We start from the raw sequence: 15,540 nt of genomic DNA, 5'->3' as shown, positions 1-15,540 counted from the left end.
AAGGTATTGTATTAAGGTTTCTTAAGGATCGGTAACACACCCCTGGTGTTTCAGGCGTCCATAGGCTACGGTAACCGTTTACCATCAGATGGGGTGTATGCTTGTATGCCACCATAGTAGATTAAAAAAAAATTACCATAGTAGATTAAAAGAAACTACCATAGTAGATTAAAAAAAAATTACCATAGTAGATTAAAAAAAACTACCATAGTAGATTAAAAAAAATTACCATAGTAGATTAAAAAAAAATTAATAAACCATTACAATATCACGCTTCGTCAACACCTACCCCTAAAACCTCAAGTGTAACGCAATTGATGGATAACTAGATGTGCCCACGTCCACGTAAACTGTTGATACTTCCACATAACCTTTCATCTCCTCTTTCAACCCCTTACAAACATTTTTTCGGATTAAAAAGTAGCCTATATCCTTTCTCAAATTCTAGACTATGTGTGTACCAAATTTCATTTATATCTGTTCAGTAGTTCTGGCGTGAAAGCGAGACAGACAGAGTTACTTTCGCTTTCTTACTAATTTATAATATTAACAATTATGGACTGTGTGAAAGATGATATGGTGAGAAAGGGAGTAAATAACGGAATGACTGCGAACAGAGATGAATGGAAGAGAAAAACATATTACGGCGACCCCAAATAAATGGGATAAGGAAGAAGCAGATGATGATTAATAAGGAAGTAAGTATGATGATTTCCTTATATGACAAGCTGAATTAAGTTTTGCGTGATAAATATGTGTCCTAGAAAATAATGAATGTTATAAAAAATCGGATGTGGTCACCATAAAGAACTAGACGTATAACAAGGTCGTTTAATCAAAAAGGGTTGATCCGATCGCTGACCCTCGATACGGACAACTTACTTCTCAATTTTGCATATACGTCTTCAACATCATTGTGACCTTTATAACTATTGACATAGAGTTGATTGTTGTTTAATATTTCACTTTAATATTTCTAATATATTATTGGTATATTTTATTAGTAAATGCCAATAGTTTGTTGTATTTATTAAAAACACCTAAATAAATACAACAAACAATATTATAGATGTAGGTCTTGTGGTCTAGCGGTTTAGCACCCCACTCTACTTGAGGTAGCGGATTCGATTTCTCGCATGATCAATTACATTCAAGAGGATGTTTTTTTGTATAAATCCTTTATTCAAATAAACTTAATTTGAGCATTTTTTTAAACTACCGCTCATTCAGAAAGCTGTCTTTTAAATAATCGTTGTAACTTTACATTTTTAAGTCGAAACGTGTGAATACAAACTAATTTATTAGGGTCAAATATTAAATACACAATAAGATTAAATCAGTCGTAGTGATTAAAGCAGACCAGTCCCTACAAACATCACTCGTTCACTAGCATGACGGTTTGCTTGTATTGCTTTTTATCATGTATTTGCAGAAAAAATGAATTTATATATTGCTATCAATGTTCATACTATGTATGATTTGGCCTGGATCATTCATATTATTAAAATATAATATAATTTAATAATAACAAAATCTATCATATATAAATTAAAGCTTCGTCAGAAAATTAATCTCCTAATTTTCTTCGGTAACTGAAATTAACAGACTACGTAGACAAAGTCGTGAAAATTAACTAGTGTTTAAGATAATTCTAGTAGCCTTGCTTTTAAACATCTGGTTCGTATCCCATACCACCTGAAAGCGTCTTAGGAATACAATACCTAAAGTATATGTGTCTACTTATTGTATTGTAGGAGATCAGGTACCGGCAAATCGCTACATTTTCTCCGTATATACTAACTACATCTATACATATAAATAAAATTGAAGTGTATGTTTGTAATATTGAAATAACCGTTTTTTACTACATGCATATGCATATAGGTATCGAATGTGAGCAGCGCAGGGCTGATCGTTGTGGAGATCTTTGGGGATCTTTGTTCAGCAGTGGACGTCTTCCGGGCTGAGATGATGATATGAATATAAATACGGTACATACACCAAAATAATTTTTTTTCAAAATTTTGTCTGTCTGTTTGTTCTGACTAATCTCGGAAATGGCTGCACCGATTTTGACAGAACTTTTTTTGGCAGGTAACTAATGTAATAAGGAGTAACTTGGCTAGTTTTACGTTATAAAAATAAAGTTAAATCCCACGCGGACGAAGTCGCGTGTACAGATAATACAATATATAAGTACTTATGTCGTCTTTACAATATTACGCCGTTCTGACCGGTATGACGTCTTTAAGATTCTGCACCAACTCTATGTTCTAAGATTTTGCCTAAGCCTGTTCGAACTCGATGGGGGTAGGGGACTAGTGGTGGGGGAAGGAGACTAGTGGTGGGGGAAGGGAATTGTTAGTAATGTGGACTCATAACCCCATTACTACATAAATCCCTCTTCTGGGATAAGTCCGCCATTGTACGCATGTTTTTTTTTTCTATGTCAATTGTGTCCTTTTATTTATAATATTATTGTACAATAAAGTATTACAAACAAACTACCACCACGCGGTTCCCCCTGGAAACCACTGTGATAAATTCTTGGTGAATTTGTCACGATGGGCTAACTGACCTGACCTTGTGTTCATCTTATCATCCTCTACAGGTGCTTCGCCAGTGTAAACCGTTAGCGAAGGCGGGTGCACCATTCCATTGTCATCTATAAAAAATCCTGCTATAAAAGCGGACGAAGTCGCGGGCACAGTTAGTGGCAGCTCTATAATTATATCTTTGCTTCATAGTTAGATATCCGCCATTTTGAAACGATAATTATTACAAAAAGGCGTAAAGGAACGCGCGATTAATAACTCGGATCGATCGGAGGGGTCCCCCTCCGATCGATCCCCCGACCAATTCAAACGGGGACTGATGTTACGACGGCCTGAGCCGAGGTTCGAACCCCTAGCGGTGCCCTCAAACTAAAGTCGGATCCGTCAGGCGGGAGTTGGGCTTAACCGGTCTATAAGTCCTTCCGCGGGTTTGGAGTGCCATCTGCACTCGCCCCCTATCGTCCGGTGAAGCTGTAAAGGCCAGCTGCGGCCAACATTAGAGTAATCGAAAAAAAGAGAATATTTAATATTATAAACGGAAAAGTTTTTGAGTACGAATGGATGGATGTTTGTTACTCTTTCACGGAAAAACTACTGAACGAATTTTGATGAAACTTTATAGTAATATTACTTATGCAAATTGCCAAAATATAATGATAAATGTCAAGTAAGTGTGATGCTGACAGAATTGCGCGGGTCAGTTGGTATTTAATATTTTTATACTCATTGATTTTCAAGGATTGATTTTCCAAATTTTTAAAATCAATCAATAAATAACATAAATAATCAAGTAATACATCATCATAATTACATAATATCATAAAGTCACTGTCCCTGTCTGTCCCTATGTATGCTTAAATCTTTAAAACATTTTTACAATTTTTGTCTCTCTGTTTGTTTGTTCCGGCTAATCTCTGAAATGGCTAGACCGATTTTGACGGAACTTTTATTCTCGACGTAATAAGCTAATGTAATAAGGAGTAATTTAGGCTACTTTTATTTTAGAAAAATTAAGTAATAGTATAGTAAGAATTCGCAGACAACAGCTAGTTTTGTATAAAAATGAGAGAACCATAATGTTATGAAAACAGCTAACGTAAAATTTTGAATTCAGCTGTCTTTAGTGGACTGTATTTATGACAATTGGATTTGAGCAAGATTGATAATTTGGAAGGCACTCACCTTGTACTGCGAGGATTGCCGGTTCGGTTTCAGCAAGGCTTCCCAGAACTCCGGGCTTGTCCGAACTTACCTTTTGAACGGGTTACCTGTTTACCGCCAAAACCGACAATAGGTGTTTTCCAGTATCAACTTGCGTTCCTTTATTATTTCGTTAAGAATATTTAGTTAAGAAATCTATATAAAATAATTTAGTTAAGAAATCTATATAAAATATCGACAATTACGACAATTACGACAGCGATCATCAGAACACTCTTTTCGACAACGACAAAAAGCGAAAACGACTCCCACCCTCGTAATCTCTTTTTATTTTTTTACTTTTTTTTATTATTTACGGCATTGGATATCGCGATAATGTTGCCGTGCGTATTATTGTGAATAGTGAACATTCCGCCCACCTAAATGCAACGTATTTAAAGCGAAATAAACAAAAATTAAATGTGACAACAAAATAAAAACTATGGATCCTAATATTGATTGACATATTTTTAAACTAATTTTAACTAACTAGTGCGGGAAAAGAAAAACAATAATAACAAACAAAAAAAAGAATTACACATTTTAATTAGCCATAGGTAAAGGACAAATTTTAACAACTGGTCGTTTGTATTGACAAGTCGCAGTTTTAACTGTCACTACCCTACAAACACCATCAATTCCTGGGTGTAGAGCGACAATGCGACCCATAGTCCATTTTAAAGGACTCGATTGTTCATTTATGATTAGTACTAATGTGCCAATAGTTATATTAGTGTAATTTTTGTTCCATTTAGCTCTTTGATTAAGCGTATGAATATATTCACGTTGATAACGGCGCCAAAAGTCCTGATGCATTTTCTGAACTAACTTCCATCGTTGGAGAACGCTAATAGATTGATTAGTAATATTCTCTTCTGGAAGGGACGACAAGGGTTCTAATGTCAGAAAGTGACCTGGTGTCAAAACCGACAGATCATTAGCGTCACAGCTAATAGGCGATAGAGGTCGAGAATTCAACATAGATTCTATTTGTGTTAAAACTGTATAGAACTCTTCAAAGGTTAATCTTTGAAGACCAATAACTCGAGCTAGATGAGTTTTCACCGATTTTATACCCGCTTCTGCTAACCCATTAAAGTGTGGACTACCAGGAGGGCTTAACGAGAATTTAATTTCCTGAGTTTCTGTTACCTTTTTCATAACCGAGTCAAGATAATTGCTAGCCCCAACGAAATTTCTCCCCTGATCCGACACAATATGGCTACAACGACCTCTTCGCGCGATAAACCGCTTCAACACAGCTAAAAAGGCTTCAGTAGAAAGTTCCGACGCCAACTCGATGTGGATAGCTTTTGTGGCAGCACAAATAAAAACACAAATGTAACCTTTATACGTTTTTACGCCACGACCCCGACCTAATGCAATATCAAAAGGACCCCCGTAATCAACCACAACGTTCGAAAAGGGTTTTAACTGATTAACACGATATGTAGGCAGATTTCCCATAAGAGGAGTTGGAGCTGGTTGAGGTTTAACACGAAAACAATTTACACAATTAGCGATCACAGAACGAATCGCTCTCTTCGGCGACAAAATCCAAAAACTTTGCGCGAGAATATTAAGGAGAGTCTGTGCACCAGGGTGCATAAATCTCTGGTGACAATCTTCAATTATAAGTTGTGTGAGACGATGATTGCGAGGTAATAGAAGGGGATGTTTGATACTATAATCTACTTTAGCATTTGCCAAGCGTCCGCCCACCCTGACGAAACCCGCATCATCCAGAAATGGCGACAACTTACGAAAGTTTTTGGGTAGAGAATTTAACCGACCATTCCTAATCATATCAATTTCCTTAGAAAATGTATGTAACTGCACGTGTTTAATCAAAAACATTAAAGATTTGTTTATTTCTAACGACAATAAAGGACCAACAAAAATTTTATCAAAATTGTTTTTACGAGAATTATGAAGGAATCGAAAAGTAAACGACAATACACGTTTCACTTTGATAACGACGAGAATCTATTTATTAAGCAGTCAATAAAATGGACTTCAGAAGAAGTATGAAGACACATAATCTTCTGCTCTGCTTGCACATCAGCAGAAGATGGAATTAATGTAGACTCCGGCCAGTTTTCGTCTGGTTCCGAAAGCCATTTAGGTCCATTCCACCAATTCCCATTTTTAGCTAGCTCAGCTGGATAAATGCCACGTGATCCGACATCCGCAGGATTAAAATAGGTACTGACATGTCGCCAACAATCAGGAGAGATAAGTTCCTGAATGTGACTAACTCTATTAGCAACAAATGTATGCCATCTGGACGGGCAGGATTTTATCCACGACAAAGCAACACTAGAGTCAGACCAAGCAACGATATCTTTTATTTCACACAGAGGTTTTAAAGCACTTAACACCGAACTCATTAAATCTGCTAACAAAACTGCAGCTTGCAATTCCAGCCGAGGTAACGATAATTTACGAAGTGGTGCGACCTTAGTTTTTGCACAACAAAATTCAACAGAATAATGACCATTTGTATCGACAGACCGACAGTAAATAACAGCACAATATCCACGTTCTGAAGCATCACAGAATCCATGGAGTTGTACGGAGACGAAAGAACCTATCATACGACGGGTAATTGAAATAGACGACAAAGACGAAAGTTGTGATTTAAATTTCGACCACTGCTTAGCTATTTCCAGTGGCACATCGCTGTCCCAAGAAACACCTGAAGTCCAGAGTAATTGCATAAGAAACTTAGCATAAAATGTTACAGGACCGAGAAAACCCAACGGATCATAAATACGCGCAATATCTGATAGTATGACACGTTTCGTGAGCCGCCTCTCTTCAAATTCAGCAACCCTAAAAGTAAAACAATCTAAATTTGGTATCCACAAAAGCCCTAAAATTTTAAGTGTGATATCCGAAGTCTCTTCGAAGCTCTTAAATTCCTCTGAATACAAATCAGATGAATCGAGATCATTCAAGAAAGCTTTGTGATTAGAAGTCCATTTTCGTAAATGGAACCCATTCAACGACAATATTTTAGTTAGTTCTGATCTTATGACTAAACACTTTTCGATGGAATCAGCTCCTGACACAACATCGTCAACATAAATATCACGGCTAAGCACAGCTGATCCCGTTGGAAACTCAGCAGCGGCATCCTCAGCGATTTGAGCAATAGTGCGGAGTGCTTGATAAGGAGCAGAAGATACGCCATATGTGACTGTAAGGAGTTTATAGTCACGAATAGGCTCATCAGGAGACGATCGCCACAACACACGTTGATACTCCGAATCCTCATCAGAAATCAAAATTTGACGATACATTTGTTTAATGTCACCTGTAAACACTACAGCGTGACAACGGAAACGCAACAATAAATCAGTAATATTTAACTGAAGCTTAGGACCAGATAAAAGAGTGTCATTTAAGGAGATACCATTAGTATCCTTAGCGCTGGCGTCAAATACAACACGAAGAGGAGTAGTCACGGATTCAGGCCGCAATATACCATGGTGGGGAATGTAGTAAAACTTACCAAGATTTTCAGATGGAGGTTTCACTTCCAAAAGATGCCCACAATCTTTATAATCTTGCATGAAAGAACTATATTGCTGGCGAAACTCACAATTTCTCTTTAATTTATTTTGCAACGACAAAAACCTTTTCAGGGCTATATCTCGAGAATTAGAAAATATAGGTTTGCTATTAGGATCGACAAAAGGTAATGGAACAACAAACCTACCTTCCCGATTACGACAAGACTTTTCAACAAAATATTTCTCGCATCGATTGTCTTCCCTAGATAAAATCTTTGGTAACGATGCGATACTTTCCATCTCCCAAAACCTTCTAATACAATTATCTAATGACAAATTCGATATATTACATTGGGAAGTATCTGTTATAAGGAAACAATCCCCACGTGTATGGTGAAAACTATCAGTGCCGTTACATTCACCCATTAAAATCCAGCCGAAGACCGTCTGCAATGCACACGGCTGCCCTGCGACACCTCTTTTCAAACCAGGTAGTAAAGATGATACAAAAATACTAGCGTTCAATAAAATATCAATTGGTCCTGGGCAATCGAAATCAGGGTCAGCAAGTGGCAATTTTTTTATATGGTACCAATTTGAGGCATTAATATGCTGACTTGGTTGATCGGCACAAATTGACGACAACACCAAAGCTTTGAATTTAAGTTCACTTGATGAGAAGGAATTCGTCGGCTTTATTTCACAAACAGATGATCCAAGTGGTTTTGCTAAAGAATGACCAATACCACTGATTGACTGATTTGTTTTAGTTATAGGCAATTGTAACCTCTTGGCACAGGACTCCGAAATAAAATTACAAGCACTTGCGCAGTCTAATAATACACGAACGGTTTGATAATTACCCTGTCCATCTTTTATTAAAACTTTAGCTGTAGAGAATAAAACTGTTTTGCTATGACTAATATTTGCTATTGAAGTCAAAACAGTACTACTTGAGGCTTTTTCATCGACAACAGGAGCTTCAGGCTTAGGTTTATCAAAATGCAACAATGTATGGTGAGAATAATTACAGGCTTCACAACGATAAGTAGCACGACACTGTTTTAGGGTGTGATTATTCGAGAAACACAATAAACATAAACGATTTTCTTTAACAAAATCGAAACGTGATTTAACACTCAAGCTTATAAAATTTTCACATTTAGCCAGAACATGCTGTCCTTTACAAAATACACAAGCTGTATTAGACACTAAAAGAGATGATTTTGCCTTAAATTTTAATTGATTACCAACTTTGTACAAATTCGGATTAAACTTTGAACCCAATGACAACGAATTAACACTACTTAACTCTAAAGCCCTATAGTGTTTTTCAATAAAATTTTGTAGATGTTCAAACTTAGGTATACTGTGAACATCTTCTGTATTCTGTTCAAGTTGGAATGCTTCCCTTGTAGATTTATCCAATTTTGACCACAACAAATGGAACAACATAAAATTCTTATCTGGCAATTTATATTTATCTAGAATAGCCAAATTTTCTGAAAATGTACGATAAATGCGTTCAAGTTCTGAACTGGTCTTAAATTTAATGGGTTCACAATATAGCAACTTCTCATAATAAGCTGGAGCGATTTGTCGCTGTCTGTTATAATATTTCAAAAGAGTTTCATAAGCATTTAGATAATTTTCATTAGTGAGAGGATAATTCTTAATCAAATCGTAAGCTTTACCCTGTACACTTGACAATAAATAATGTAACTTCTCCACATTTGATATATTCGTCCTATTATGAATAATCGAATTATATAATTGAATAAAGGAAATCCAATTATCCAAATTACTATCAAACGGTTTTATATTGATTTTGGGTAATTTTACGGAAACTTGTGGTTCACTGTTATTAACATTTATATTAGAAATAGATTTTTTATCTATAGAATTCATTTCTACAAATCTTTGTTTAATTTGTTTCATCTTTGTATCAAACTTAACTGTAATTTCAAGTTCATTGGTACGCTCTAAACGGTTCAACGATAACAACAATTTTCGCTGCGATGAGTGAAATTCGTTAGATAAATCCCTAAAATCTACTTCAGAGAGCCCTAACAAATCAGATTGCTCCATAATTTCCAATCTCATTACCGCATAATCACGAGAAATTCGGTTTATATCACCAGTATCAGATTCAATGTCTTTATTAGTTGCCATGGTATAAATACTCCAAATTAATAAAAAAAAATTAATTAAAATCAATAAAACGATAATTACGTGAAATAATTTACAATTAGATATTTTTACCCAATAATACGCAACGAAAACAAAATCGATCGATTTAAATTTAATATAATCGATATGGCTGTATGTGGCTGGTCTATGCCTCACGAAAATTCAAATTATTAAAAAAAGTTAAGTTACACTATAATAAATTATCTACCTTCAACTACAATGACTTTTATTGAATTATATTAAAACGAACGCAATAATAATTTATTTTACTCGACAAAATGTGTAAAACAAATTAACAACAATAATTATTATGTCGCCTATCAAAACTATCCGGCTGAAGGGCCAAAAAATGTTATGAAAACAGCTAACGTAAAATTTTGAATTCAGCTGTCTTTAGTGGACTGTATTTATGACAATTGGATTTGAGCAAGATTGATAATTTGGAAGGCACTCACCTTGTACTGCGAGGATTGCCGGTTCGGTTTCAGCAAGGCTTCCCAGAACTCCGGGCTTGTCCGAACTTACCTTTTGAACGGGTTACCTGTTTACCGCCAAAACCGACAATAGGTGTTTTCCAGTATCAACTTGCGTTCCTTTATTATTTCGTTAAGAATATTTAGTTAAGAAATCTATATAAAATAATTTAGTTAAGAAATCTATATAAAATATCGACAATTACGACAATTACGACAGCGATCATCAGAACACTCTTTTCGACAACGACAAAAAGCGAAAACGACTCCCACCCTCGTAATCTCTTTTTATTTTTTTACTTTTTTTTATTATTTACGGCATTGGATATCGCGATAATGTTGCCGTGCGTATTATTGTGAATAGTGAACACATAATAATATCACCCGTGGTATGCCAGAGTAAAAAACTAGTGGAAAATAAGCTGTAAGAACCCAGAACTATAAAAGTTAACAACCAACTTTTACGATTCGTTGCGCAACCTTATACGTTAGTAGCAAACGATGAAATATCGAGGCGGATGGTCGCAACGGAGCGGCCGGCTCAATTAATAATGATATACTGTACCTCCGGGACGAATAGTTGCAGGCTCCTCTTGCCGATATAACGTGTGATCTCGAATTCCGTAACGCTGTACAACTAATAAATAATACTACCGCCCTACGGCAAGAGCTGTACTCTTGTGGCCCTACTTGTGCTAATTACATTAAAAAATATGCTATTTTTTTCTTATTTAGTTTGTCCTTGTGGCCCTACTTGTGCTAATTACATTAAAAAATATGCTATTTTTTTCTTATTTAGTTTGTCCTTGTGGCCCTACTTGTGCTAATTACATTAAAAATATACTATTTTTTGCTTACTTAGTTTGTCCTTGTGGCCCTACTTATGTTAATTACATTAAAAATATACTATTTTTTGCTTACTTAGCTTGTCCTTGTGGCCCTACTTATGTTAATTACATTAAAAATATACTATTTTTTGCTTACTTAGCTTGTCCTTGTGGCCCTACTTATACTTTAAAAAAAAAATATTCAAATATCATTTATTCATGTAGGTCATTTTAGCCGCTTATGAACGTCAAGTTTTTACATTATAATTTTGTTTCCCTACCGTCGGTCGTTTTTAAACTATACTTATACATAAAAAAATATGCTACTTGTTTGCTTAGTTATGTAGTTGTTTTGTATTTTTTGTATTGTACAGTAAAACACTTAATATGAAAAGATACAAAGATTTTCTTTATATAGTACACTAGCTCTGCCTGCGGTTTTCCGCGTGAAATTTATAGCCTATATGTTATTCTGATGTATAAGCTACATTACTGTAAAGTTTCATAAAAATCCGTTCACTAGTCTTTGTGTGTGACAAACATCCATCTATACTCACAAACTTTCACGTTTATAATATTAATACTAACTTTCAAACTAGCTTTTGCCCGCGGCTTTGCTCACGTTAATTTATCCCCTTTATGTGGGGTGGAATTTATCAAAATCTTTTCTTAGTGTACGTAGTAGCTTTATGCAAGCAAAATCTCAGCCCGATCGGTTTAAAAATTATAATGAATAATTTTTAAACCGATCGGGTCGGTCGGGAGTTCGGGACTGATAAATTGCACCCCAAAAGGGGTGGAATTTATCAATCAAAACAAATTAACGCGAGCGAATTTAATGTATAATACGAGTATTTTTTGTTTTTTTTTTTGCGCCCTTCGGCTGTAGACTTTTATAACTATTAATTTGTAAATACAAAAGTCATTTCAGTTCTATTTATTTGTACAGGGCAGTTGGCTCAGAGTTGTTTTCCAATTCAATATAAATCTTTTGTTTGTAGAGTCACGAAAATAATTAATAACTATGCACCGTTTATTTCACTCGCATTATATTTCCATCTGAAAAACTTTCCCGTGGTAATAAGCTTAATTTATCCGACGAGATCTATGCGCTCGGTTCAACTAAATCCATTAAAGCTAAACTAATTTATACGTGCATGTATGATAACCTTATTCCGTATACGTAAGGTTGTTTTTATGAGGTCTGTTGACTATTTAAATTTGCAACAAGTTGTTGCATATATCGGTTTTCGACTTCATGTCGTCGGCAGTGCTGCCTATATACTGCTAAGGTAAATATGATATTTGATCTAACATTTATATTAGTTTGTCTTATATAAGTTGGTAAATTAAAATATGGGTATTATATTATATTATTTATTTATATAACTTCAATGCACAAAATACCAAGGTAAAAGTAGCGAGCACAATAGATCTATGTAGGTCGCAGTGCTACAGGTGCTACACATCTGACAATAGCCCAAACAATCCAATAAAAAAAAAGGTAAAAGTACATATGGCAGACTTAACGCCTTACGGCATTTTCTACCAGTCAACCACAGGATGTGCAGAGAAACTGTAGGCGGTGCAAATGTAATCAATAAGAAAACTAATACCTATGTAATAAATAATATATATTTACTAAACGTAAGTACATGTAAACATACATATACAAATACATACAATATATATAAAGCTATAGATGAATATGAATAAAATACATACCTAAATATACCATATACATATCATATAACATACTTAATAGTCTGACAATGAAATAGCAACAGCAGATAGAACATAACAAAAAAAAACAAATTCAGCAACTATAACATAGAAAAGATGTACAAATAACAATGAGTCTCACAAAAATATAAAATGGAAAATTATTCTACATAATAGAAGAGTTACATGCTGGAATAGAATTACCACAATTTACGCTTTAAAGAAAAATATTTTTTATTATATGTATGAATCATTGGTAATCAACGTCTATGTGACAGACTCGACCCATTGGCTTTGCGGCGAGATATTGCATCTCTGTGCATTTTCTACCGCATATATACGGGGAGTGTTCTGAGGAATTGTTCGGATTAATACCAGCTGCTGAGTTTCATCACCGTACCACCCGCCAGAAACTGAAATACCATCCTGATCATCTGGGTGAATGGCGGTCTTCCACAGTGCAGTTTTCTAGAAACTTCTTGCCTCGCACAACCACATTATGGAATCACCTTCCAGCAATGGTATTTCTGAACCAATACGATATCGAAACCTTCAATAAAAGAGCTTATTCCTTTTTAAAAGGCCGACAACGTACTTGCTATTCCCCTGGTGTTGCGGGTGCTCATGGGCGGCGGTAATCACTTACATACCATCAGGTGAGCCGCATGCTCGTTTGTCCCCTGTGTTATAAAAAAAATGTGAGTGTATTTAATTTAATATTAATTATTGATATTATTTGTATTTTATTTGTGTGTGTGTATTTTGTGTTTGTATGTACTAACGTTAATTATAAGAAATCTGTAATACTAACAAAATGGGAAAGTAAGCCTGATAATAAATGAATTATTATTATTACTATATTCAAATATAATAATAATAGTAACATACGTTTATTTTCTAAATCAAAATTAAAATATCTTAATTCATGTAGGTCTATTACAGAGTCTTATGGTACCGTCAGTTCGGAATGATTTCGAACTGAGAAAAACTGACAAGAAACACAGCTCGTATTCTTTTTAAATAAAGTTTTATATATTTATTATAATACAGATTAATTTTTTAATTCTAATTGGGGAGAAAAAATATGGCATATGGCAATAAAGCCTGTGCTATTGCAATTTTGTTAAAAACAGAAGTCTACTTAAAAGTTTACTTAAAAATAAAAATGTACAATAAACTATCAAATAAAACAATGCAATTAACATCAACAGAATTTAAGAACAAAATAAAATCATTTTTCGAACAACATCCTTTTTACAATGTGACGGAATATCTGAATTCCAATGTACAATTCTGACATTTTCCATTAAGTAACTTTTATTACTATGTTATATATTATTTAATTTATTATTTTGTATACTTAAAATTGTAATTGTGACATAATTATCTTGAAAATGTAAACTATTGACATGCTGTTGTGTAACGAGATTTGTTACATTTGTGAATAAAGTAATATGAAATAATATGAAATATGAAATAAGTCTAATCTATTCAACTATTATTGCCAATAACATGCATGTAAATATATATTAAACTAGCTTTTTCCCGCGGCTTCACTCGTTAATTTATCCCCTTAGGGGTGGAATTTATCAAAATCCTTTCTTAGGGGATGCCTACGTCATAGTAGCTTTATGCAAAGTCTCAGGTTTAAAATTGACAAAGTTTCATACAAACTTTCATCCCCTATTTTGTCCCCTTGGGGGTAGAATTAATTAAAATCCTTTCTTAGCGGATGCCTACGTCATAACATCTACGTGCATGCCAAATTCCAGCCCGATCCGTCCCGTGGTTTGGGATGTGCGTTGATAGATGACTATGTCAGTCACCTTTGAGTTATATATATTTAGATTAAATTGGCAGCATGTATACGTATATACACACGTACATATCGACGGAAGAAAGCGAAATTATCGTAACTTGAAAAACCCAATTTAACAAATTTTTTTTTAGATTATTCTATTTCAAAAATGTTTATCTCTTGTAGGTACCGATATAGAAACTTGAAAACTGTTGTATATTTAACCAATTTTCAGTATATACTTTATATGCATAGATTAATGGTATCACTTGACCGATGTTAGATCCGATTTCCACTCTTAGGGAGATGCGGATGCCTTATCATTCGTTCATCCAACGTGTTTGGTTTCATCCAGATTCGAACTAAATATCTCTAGGTCCAAATCGGAGTAAAAAAACCACTAAACCTCTGCTCTCTAATCTATACATATAAATAAAATTGGAGTGTCTGTTTGTAATATTGACACAACCATTTTTTACTATGAATATAAATACAGTATTTACACCAAATTTACATTTTTTACAATTTTTGTCTCTCTGTCTGTTTGTTCCGGCTAATCTCTGAAATGGCTAGACCGATTTTGACGGGACTTTTATTGGCAGACAGCTGATGTAACGAGAAGTAATTTAAGCTACTTTCATTTTAGAAAATTAAAGTTACTAGTACTAAATAAGTATATTATTATAATGTCATAAAAATGAAAATTTTGACGTGTATTATCTGTAACAGACAAGCTTCATTATAACGATGACTTATCTCACTTCAGACAACATCTAATTTCCAGAATAGAAATCATTTTTATTCAAGTAAACTTAATGTAAGCACTCTTCAATTGTTTTTAATGAAACGAAGTAGTATTTATTCGGTGGATACTTAGAAACACAACGCTCACAGTTACAACGACTTATAGTAAAAAGGAACAAACACATTAATAATAATTATTAATAATGTTGTTACATTATTATATATACATTAGGGTTGTTACCCTGCACTATTAACACAGCGCCATCTAGTCCCAAGTTAAGCTGAGCTTGTGTTATGGGTACTAGACGACTGATGGAAACCTTCATTACATAGTATAACAGCGACTTTGTTAGTCGCTGTCGCTGTCTGTCCGTCCCAATGTATGCTCAAATCTTTAAAACTACGCAACGGATTTTGAAGCGGTTATTTTATAGATAGAGTGATTCAAGCGGAAGGTTTATATATATAATACATGTACACCGGTGCGAAGCAGCGAGTAGCTAGTTATATATA

At 34.5% G+C, this 15,540-nt stretch overlaps 2 protein-coding genes across 2 annotated transcripts; both read right to left on the bottom strand.

The window, feature by feature from the left end:
* Nucleotides 1-4,298: 4,298 nt before the first annotated feature.
* Nucleotides 4,299-5,561, bottom strand: LOC131842434 (uncharacterized). The gene has a single exon (XM_059190966.1). It carries the CDS (start codon nt 5,559-5,561, stop codon nt 4,299-4,301), a length of 1,263 nt encoding a protein of 420 aa, XP_059046949.1.
* A 158-nt stretch (nt 5,562-5,719) lies between these two features.
* Nucleotides 5,720-9,445, bottom strand: LOC131842433 (uncharacterized). Its single transcript, XM_059190964.1, has one exon. The coding sequence runs from the start codon at nt 9,443-9,445 to the stop codon at nt 5,720-5,722; it is 3,726 nt and encodes a 1,241-aa protein (XP_059046947.1).
* Nucleotides 9,446-15,540: the final 6,095 nt, after the last annotated feature.

Source organism: Achroia grisella, unplaced genomic scaffold, assembly GCF_030625045.1.
Source record: "Achroia grisella isolate CSIRO2021 unplaced genomic scaffold, CSIRO_AGI_Agris_v1 utg2183, whole genome shotgun sequence".
NCBI classification, from domain to species: Eukaryota; Metazoa; Arthropoda; class Insecta; order Lepidoptera; family Pyralidae; genus Achroia; species Achroia grisella.
The sequence above is the reverse complement of the archived record's forward strand: the minus strand, read 5'-3'. Positions and strand labels throughout refer to the sequence as shown.

Coding starts and splice junctions, on each gene's coding strand:
- LOC131842434 (XM_059190966.1), bottom strand. CDS start 5,561: ATGATTAGGAATGGTCGGTTAAATTCTCTACCCAAAAACTTTCGTAAG.
- LOC131842433 (XM_059190964.1), bottom strand. CDS start 9,445: ATGGCAACTAATAAAGACATTGAATCTGATACTGGTGATATAAACCGA.